The sequence below is a fragment of the Pollicipes pollicipes genome, unplaced genomic scaffold, assembly GCF_011947565.3.
Source record: "Pollicipes pollicipes isolate AB1234 unplaced genomic scaffold, Ppol_2.1 Scaffold_4219;HRSCAF=4965_pilon_pilon_pilon, whole genome shotgun sequence".
Lineage (NCBI taxonomy): Eukaryota > Metazoa > Arthropoda > Thecostraca > Pollicipedomorpha > Pollicipedidae > Pollicipes > Pollicipes pollicipes.
Genome location: NW_023596448.1, coordinates 7,481,446 through 7,490,931, shown reverse-complemented (window position 1 = coordinate 7,490,931; position 9,486 = coordinate 7,481,446). Strand labels below are relative to the sequence as shown.

The following is a 9,486-nucleotide window of genomic DNA, read 5'->3' as shown; positions in this document are numbered from 1 at the left end:
CACTTAACAGCTTGAACACATTACGGCAAACCTTCTGGAAACTACTCCCTTCCTGCAAAATACACGGCGATACGGTCCGAGGCTGTAAAGATAATAAATAAGCCAGGCAAAAGCGTGATTGGCTGAGACTGGTCTGGCCAGGCTGTCAACGGAGCAACGTCTTCGCAAGCTTGGCTGAGCTAAGGCTATTGATATACATTGCATACAGCAATACACTGATGTGATATGATATGATATGACAGGCTGAAGCCTTTTTAAGCTCACTTCATTGTAATCTTGTACGCCCTGCGACGTCCATCAAAAAGACCTCATTGTAAACCAGACACCAGCCGGGACCGTGGCAGCCCCTCTCCAGACACCAGCCGGGACCGTGACAGCCGCTCTCCAGACACCAGCCGAGACCTTGGCAGTCACCCTCCAGACACCAGCCGGGATCGTGGCAGTCCCTCTCCAGACACCAGCCGGGATCGTGGCAGTCCCTCTCCAGACACCAGCCGGGACCGTGGCAGCCGCTCTCCAGACACCAGCCGAGACCTTGGCAGTCACCCTCCAGACACCAGCCGAGACCGTGGCAGTCCCTCTCCAGACACCAGCCTGGACCGTGACAGTCCTTCTCCAGACACCAGCCGAGACCGTGGCAGTCCCTCTCCAGACACCAGCCGGGACCGTGACAGTCCCTCTCCAGACACCAGCCGAGACCGTGGCAGTCCCTCTCCAGACACCAGCCGAGACCGTGGCAGTCCCTCTCCAGACACCAGCCGAGACCGTGGCAGTCCCTCTCCAGACACCAGCCGGGACCGTGACAGTCCCTCTCCAGACACCAGCCGAGACCGTGGCAGTCCCTCTCCAGACACCAGCCGGGACCGTGACAGCCGCTCTCCAGACACCAGCCGAGACCTTGGCAGTCACCCTCCAGACACCAGCCGAGACCTTGGCAGTCCCTCTCCAGACACCACCGGGACCGTGACAGACACTCCCTTACACCCCACCCCACGCCTGGTACACGCACGTGCACGCGGTCATCCGCCGCCACTTCAAACACTTCTCCTGGTGATGGAAACACTGTATTCATCGGCGGCGGGCCGCGGACACAAAATAATACTTGCCGCCGCCATGAGCGGAGTCACGACGCCAGCGCATGCCTCAGTGTATGGAGAGGGGGCAGGGGAGGTCCTCCGCGAAACAACGGCCTTCTCTGCGTGAGCTGGGCAACACATCGGACGGTTTGGAAGGGACGGCCAGAGCCGGGGTGGAAGTGGGTATCATTCCAGGTATTTGGGGGACACCTGGTATTGTGGGCGGTGGAGGCAGATAGATTCACGGCGCCGCCCTAGGTTTGGATACAAGAGGAGCGTTCGTTCCCCGTTTTTAGGATTGACCGTCGACGTGAAAGATTCGCACCATGCTTGGGAACATCGTTCAGCAGGTATGCATAGACACACCCTTTTTCCTATCAAATATTTTAGAACATTAGGTCATTAGGTCATTAGGTCATTAGGGAATACCGTCATGGTAGGTTGTAAGACCAGCTTTCACGGGCACAGCGCCTCTATCGTCAAGCTCTCTTTCTTTAAACTCCTTCGAGGGTGCAGTCCTGTTCAGGAACCTCCAGTCAAGACCGGGAAGAGGGAGAGAGGCTGTTCCATACGGCACTCGGCAGGACCAGATCAGGAGTATGTCACGGCCATTCCGTAGAGTCAGGGATCACGAGTGCAACGTAAACAGGTCCAAAAACAGGTCTAGAGTAGACTCGGGGCGGTATGACAACACGAAAAACAAATCCACGGTGGGGACACGTGCGAGACGCGGCACACGCGCGCCGTTCTTGCCCAAGTCCTCGCTTTCCCGCGACGCCGTCACAGTGAACGTCAAACTACGGTAGCACTGAGTATTGGGTTGACTAGGAGGGAGCACAGGAGCTCGGCGGCCCGATTGGCTGCGGCGCCGGGCCGGATGACGTCACCCACGGCCAATGAGCGCCTTCGGGCCGCACCGACCGCTCTCGCTGCGGCGGCCGCGCTGAGTCGCGCCGCATCACACGAGGACACGTGCAGCCACGTGCAGCCACACTGCGGCGCCCACGTGGTGTGAGAGCCGTCACTGTCCACGGCCGGCCCGACACACGACGCCACAGACCCGCGCTGCCCGGCTCCGCCAATCACCGCCCGCGGCGGGGACCCCCGGCGGCCGCGGCAGACCGATCCCTCACCAACTTGGCGACACGCCACCGTCGCCGCCGGTGCCGAAAAGGTCACGGGGTCACGGCCGCAGCGCGCGTCACACAGACGCCTCGTCAATGGTGGTGATGCTGCGGTGCCGGTGCAGGAAGAAGCGCCACGAGTCGCGCAGGCTCGGCCGATCCTCGACCGTCGAGAGCATTGAGCGCCGGCGCCGCTTCTCGGCCGGGTCTGCAGTGTGGCCGATCAGGTTGTTCTCGTACTCGCTCAGCATCAGGTAGTTCTCCACCTGGTTGCAGGTGGTGATGTCGCCGTACAGCTCGAGCTCCTCGAGGATGTGGTCCGGAATGTCCATGTCAGCGATGCCCTCCTCGCTGATGCAGGTCAGCTCGGGTTTCGGCATGCCCTCTAGGAGCTCGAGGAAGAAGCTTGGTTGTAGCGTGATACCGATAGGTAGCGGCACGTCCTCCTCGGGCAGGCTGGAGCGACGCTCGTTCTTCCTGCAGTCCTCGCTGCACTCGCGCTTGGTCTTGTGGTGCTTGCGAGCGTGCCGTTGCCGCCGCCGCCGCCGGTGGATGTCGATCAGCGAGATCGTCAAGCTGCCGATGACGACGAACGTGCTGGAGAAGTAGAAGCCGGCCTTGTCGCCGGCGCTAATGTTGATGTAGCCTGGCAATCGCAGGGGAAGCATCATTAGCGGGGGAGCTCCATGCCATTCGTCACGCGGTGTGACCATCAAAAACCTATCAGAAGAGCGGCGGACGTGATTGGCTTCGGGAGGGGAGAATGACAGACGTTTAGGCGCCAGGAGAGCGGAAGATAAAGCGGTGTGCTTCCTGCAGCAATGGATGCGCCAATAGTGCTCGGCGGTACTAACATATGACATTTGTCAGCAAACAACGCCTCAGGACTATCAACAGGAGGAGCTGCACAAAGCACTCAGGGATTTTTCGCTCATTTGCGGGGATCTTGCTTGACGTGGTTAGAATCGCGAAATGGAGCACTCCATTGTATTTTCTCTCTCTCTCTCTCTCTCTCTCTCTCTCTCTCTCTCTCTCTCTCTCTCCTCTCTCTCTCTCTCTCTCTCTCTCTCTCTCTCTCCTCTCTAGCTCTCCTCTCTCTCTCTTCCTCTCTCTCTCTTCCTCTCTCTCTCTCTCTCTCTCTTCTCTCTTCTCTTTCTCTTCTCTCTCTCTCTTCTCTCTCTCTCTCTCTCTCTCTCTCTCTCTCTCTCTCTCTCTCTCTCTTCTCTCCTTCTCGCTTTTCCTCTCTCTCTATTCTCTCTCTCTCTCTCTCTTCGCTCTCTCTCTCTCTCTCTCTCTCTCTCTCTCTCTCTCTCTCTCTCCTCCTCTCTCTCTCTACTCTCTCTTCTCCTCTCTATCTCCTCTCCTACACCTCATTCCCCCGCCTCTCACCTGCGATAGGCACGCCCAGCGCGATGGGGATCGCCTGCGAGCACTGGATGAACCCCCACGTGCTGGCAAAGTTCCTCGCGCGCACCTTCTCGTACGTAAACATCTTGAGGCTGTAGCTGTAACCGCCGCAGAACAGCCCGTACACCCACACGAAGAGGACGTAGCCGCCGTAGCCGCGGACCGCCGTACAGCCGAGAATGGCTACCCCGCAGAGCAGGGCCGATGCCTGGCAGAGGTACTGGCGCCCAATGCGGCACTCGGTGCTGTGCTGCACCACCACCGAGCCGAACGCTAGGCAGCCGAGCACCCAGGCCAGGCCCAGGTAGGTCTGCAGCAGGAGCAGCGAGCTGGCGTCCACGCCGTCACGCTTTGCCTCGTGCGCCTGCGGGCGAACGGTCAGCGGGGTCAGGGCTAGGGGTCACGGGTCACGGGACACGAGGTCGTGGGTCACGGGGTCACAGGGACACGGTGCATGGGGGCAGGGGTCAGCGGCCAGGCCACATGTTAACAGACCGAAATAGATGGGATGGACATGGTACCTAATTACGATTGCTTACAATATGAGACACATGCAAAACAAGGCGATAGAATAAAGCAACAAATCAGGCAACGTAAATCGTGTGATTCATTCCAAGTGTCACATATTATCTGTGAGCGTCCAAGTCATGATATGGCTCATTAACAAGGATGCAGGCAGACAACGTGCGGACTAGTTGCAGGAAGCTCAAATAACGGGCGTCGAAATACCGAAAATAAATGCAAAAAATAGATCTAAATGCAACCTCATTTATTGTCCGTCCATGAAATTCACGCATATAGTTCATTTCAGACCACACCACTGCCCTGCCAGACACCGCCATGAGGACACGAGGTCATGAGGTAGAACTAGGTCATCGCTGGACTCGCGGCCTCCCGACAGAGGCCGACTCACCATGTAGATGAGTGGCGTGTTCAGCCCCACTGCGGACAGCGACGTGGAGAGCAGCAGGATCTGGACCGTGCGCGACTTCAGCGTGGTGAGATCGAAGAACTGGTGGCTTGTCTTCCAGCTGAGAACATGTCGACGTCGGCAGCCGGTCATGGATGAGAGTATAGGGACACTGTACAGGACGGCAGGCGCCGCGTAACTGAACAGTGCGCGGCCTTTAGGCGAACCACCACCCTTTTGTGGTCCATACAATAACGTCTCACCCCGCGCAGTGTGGGGCAAGACAATATTTGGTTTGACTTTCTGAACACTGAACATTTAAGCCCACAGATAAGGCTTGCCCGAATTTTGCCGGTCAGCAAGATCTGCCTAATTAAGTCTATTTATCCCCGTCAAGACACACATCTTACACCATTATCAGTCTTCGGCATTTGTTTACAAGAACTTTTCATGACATGGCAAAGTATCCAAGGTTAAAAACCAACTGCTAGACTACTAGCAATTCTCGACGGTTACAACATAACTGCCGTTTTATAAGGACGCAGTACCTACCCCTCCGTCAATAAATGTCAAAAAGCTTCGTAAGATGGTTGCACCTAGATAGTGCTGACAATGATGCGCACCAGGGTCTCTCTTTATTAGCTCGAGGGCCGGCTGTCTGGTTTATCACTTACCTTATTCACAGGCTTGGTAATCTTATTCGCGGTCTTCTTGTCTTTGACCTTGCGCTTTTGGTTTTTCAGATGGAGGATGGCCCGGCGCTGAGGATGGTATAGTGAGGCTGACCGATAGCACGTGCCCAGCAGAAATGTGACGAACACGGCCCCAGTCACGGCCTGTAGTCCCAGCCGCCAGCCCACCGCCCTGTCAAAGAGTGTACATGGCTTTGTCAGAAGCAGTACGGGGTCTCGTCACCGCCCCCTCGTCCCCTGACACCACCCTACCGCCTTATCGGCCCTTGCGGCTGTGTCAGAGGTAGTATGGGACAGGTCAGATGCGATATCAGATGCGTAAGATTGGTAGGCTATGGCCAAATCTGGCAGACGAAGCTTGCTTTCCCTAGAAATTCACAAATCGGGCTCTGCCCCTCTGTCCTGTTTCTGTCTCAAGTCACGGGACCAGCACATTTAAAAACACGCAAAGCTTTTGTACCGCTATTCCAAATAAGTCCAGTTCTCTTGTTACGAGTTCATGGCAATTCATAAACGGGACCCTGTATTTCCAGCTGTTTCCCGGTAAACCAGCACCTCGCTATCAGCATGATATCATTCCCTTTTATATCCGTCTCTTAAATCGAGTATCACTTATCAAAATCAGGCGTGAAACTTGAGCTGGTGGCTGCCAAAAAAGCTCATCTGTCAGAATCAGCGCGTGACTGAACTTGGATTTCAGAACATATCAACTGCATCAATCAGACGGTCAAAACGCAGTCTCCTTTGGCCTCATTCGTTCAACAGAAGACAAGTCTCCACATCAGTACAAAGCATGGCGTGGGATATGTACAGCACAGCAGCTGTGCAGCCCTACCCGACGGTGCCGTTGACGAAGAGGGACATGATGGTGATGCCCAGCCCGCTGCCGGACACGACAAATATCTCGACGAACTCCCGTCGTCGCTTGAAGTACTGGCCGACCATCAGGGCCGAGCTGTCCCGGGTCATACCCACACCCAAACCTGTGGGTCACGCGTCAGGTGAGACACCGAGCCGTGCCAACACCGAGACCCGCGGGTCAAACGCTGGGTTGTACACACAGACATGTGGGTCATGCACTGGGCCAACAAGCACCAAGGCACTGAGTGATTCCAACGTCCAAACACGTGTGCCACAGACTGGGCCACACGCACCACTCATCCATGCTCGAACCTGCAGCCCACGCTCTAAGTCGCACCCGGCGATCGCGGGAATCAAACCTCAATGACTGACAGGGGCGGATCTAGCCTGGAGTTTGGGGGAGGGGGGCAACCGTTCGTCGCGAGCTGGTTGGTGTGGGATCCGAGGTCCAGTGCGTTGTGCCTCTCGCGAGTACCTAGTAGGGACACCATTCAAAACCGAAAAAACATCGAAATGCTTTTGAATCTTAAACAGAAGTTCAAACAAAACAGTTAAAACAGTTAAAGTTAAAACAGACGGTAAGTAGACGAAACTTTTATGAAGTTCCGGAAATGTTTAGGGGGGCCAAAACATACTCCCATAGGTTTGGGGGGGCATGGCCCCGTGCCCCCCCCCCCGGATCCGCCTAGGATGACTGAAGAATACATTATTGGTCCAAAGTTCACCCACCCTAACTGTGGCCCAACTTTATGTGTCACACAGAGCTGTGATCCACATTGGAGTGGAGCACAAAAGCAAGGTTGTCAGCAAACGCGTATAAGCTGTATAAGCTGTATTTACAAACCCAGCGATCCCGGAACGTTTAAGGCTGACGTGGATCCCAGCGCACACACATGTGCGGTTCAGCAAGCGTTTCTTTCGCAATTTTTGCTAGTCTGGTGTCCACATACACTGCTGCAATAATTGTCATTTTACTCAGTGGCATAAACTGGACGCAGAAGCGGTCAATGGCTCACCTATCACAGTGCAGTAGGAGAAGAAGAGCTGGTGAAACTGTGAGGCGAACGATGTAAAGAGGCACCCCAGCGCCGTCACCAAGCCGCCCAGGACGGCAGTTAGACGTGTCGACTTCCGCCGACAGATGGCAATAGTGAGCGGCGACGCCGCCAGCGACACGGCCATCGAGAACGCGCCCACCCATCCTGCGAACGGAGACGGACACGGGTCAGGCTCGGGTCAAACGAGGTCAGACAGGTCAGACACAGAGGAACCAGTCGCGTGGGCGCAAGTAAGGCATGGGTCCACGAAGGCCAGGCAGATATGCTCAGACAAGGTCAGGTCATGGTAGGCATGATCGGACAAGGCCAAGTCATGGCAGACAAGCGCAGGTCAGGTCGGACGGACATGGGGGAAGCACGACCGGACGTTCATTATACGTTTTTGATTAGAGCCCAGTCATTGCGCGAAACCAAGCGTAACCAACCATTTGGTTGATCATCTGACGAACAGACATGACGCGTTCATGAAGCGGTTGGACAGCGGGCTGCTGGTGTGATGAGCACGACTTGTAGTGGGTAAGGAAACTAACTTGTGTATGTCTTTCTATTTTGTTGTTTTGCATTGATGAGCAGCCGTTTTTACGAAGCGGGGGCGGGATCTGACCAAGGGTCAACACCCTCCTGATCGACTGTTGGGAAGTATTGCATCAGAATATATCGACAGTAATGCTGAAGAATAGGTGGTGAAAAGTGGAGAGTAAACAACGGCATTCATTTTTCGATCTCATACATCTAGAGTTATATAACAGCAAAAGTCAGAATGAAGAGGCAAGACACACGCCTTGAAGGAGATACCGAAAAGTGCATGAGATATGGTGCCAGGTCATTTCTCGGAGCTGTCATAACTGGCTTAAGTTCGACTGTGAAATCATTTGCTGATTCGCCACATGTAACGGTAGCGTACCGGGTCGGGCACCACACCCTGTGACGCCTCCGTTAGCGCGCGCTGACCGGTGTTCACTGCTCCCATGTACAGATGGGGACCACGTCCCGGGTCGGGCACCACACCCTGTGACGCCTCCGTTAGCGCGCGCTGACCGGTGTTCACTGCTCCCATGTACAGATGGGGACCACGTCCCGGGTCGGGCATCACACCCTGTGACGTCTCCGTTAGCGCGAGCTGACCGGTGTTCACTGCTCCCATGTACAGATGGGGACCACGTTCCCGGGCGGATCACACCCTGTGACGTCCTGTTTAGCGCGCCTGACCGGTGTTAACTGCTCCCATGTAAGATGGGGAACCACGTCCCGGCCGGGCATCACACCTGTGACGTCTCCGTTAGCGCGCGTAATCGGTTGATCACTGCTCCCATGTACAGATGGGGACCACGGCCCGGGCCGGGCATCACACCCTGTGACGTCTCTGTTAGCGCGCGCTGACCGGTGTTCACTGCTCCCATGTACAGATGGGGACCACGTCCCGGGCCGGGCATCACACCCTGTGACGTCTCCGTTAGCGCGCGCTGACCGGTGTTCACTGCTCCCATGTACAGATGGGGACCACGTCCCGGGCCGGGCATCACACCCTGTGACGTCTCCGTTAGCGCGCGCTAATCGGTGATCACTGCTCCCATGTACCGATGGGGACCACGTCCCGGGCCGGGCATCACACCCTGTGACGTCTCTGTTAGCGCGCGCTGACCGGTGTTCACTGCTCCCATGTACAGATGGGGACCACGTCCCGGGTCGGGCATTACACCCTGTGATGTCTCTGTTAGCGCGCGCTGGCCGGTGTTCACTGCTCCCATGTACAGATGGGGACCACGTCCCGGGCCGGGCATCACACCCTGTGATGTCTCTGTTAGCGCGCGCTGACCGGTGTTCATGGCTCTATGTACAGATGGGACCACGTCCCGGGTCGGGCATCACCACCTGTGACGCCTCCGTTAGCGCGCGCTAATCGGTGATCACTGCTCCCATGTACAGATGGGGACCACGTCCGGGCAGGGCATCACACCCTGTGATGTCTCTGTTAGCGCGAGCTGACGACGCTCACCGTTCCATGTACCGATGGGGACCACGTCCGGGCCGGGCATCACACCCTGTGATGTCTCTGTTTAGCGCGCGCTGACCGGTGTTCACTGCTCCCATGTACAGATGGGGACCACGTCCCGGGCCGGGCATCACACCCTGTGACGTCTCCGTTAGCGCGCGCTGACCGACGCTCACCGTTCCCATGTACCGATGGCGACCCAAACCCAATACAACCAGATCGCTCGGCTGGGCATGCCTCCACACTGGCATCATTCTGCACTTGCTGTGCTTAGAACGAAGCTACATTTCCTGGTGCATGTGAATGAGGAGGGCCGATGCTTCCGTTCCACACGTTTCGGTGTTTTCAATGTTGTTAATGAATCC

General features: G+C 56.4%; 1 protein-coding gene across 1 annotated transcript; it reads right to left on the bottom strand.

The window, feature by feature from the left end:
- Positions 1–1,054: 1,054 nt before the first annotated feature.
- LOC119096073 (monocarboxylate transporter 2) lies at positions 1,055–7,272 on the bottom strand (the record flags this gene model as incomplete). Its single annotated transcript, XM_037218929.1, is given in 6 exon segments — positions 1,055–2,846; positions 3,590–3,971; positions 4,521–4,619; positions 5,201–5,381; positions 6,045–6,192; positions 7,087–7,272. Coding segments are annotated over 6 exon segments (1,565 nt in total), but the record flags the coding sequence as incomplete, so codon positions are not given.
- Positions 7,273–9,486: the final 2,214 nt, after the last annotated feature.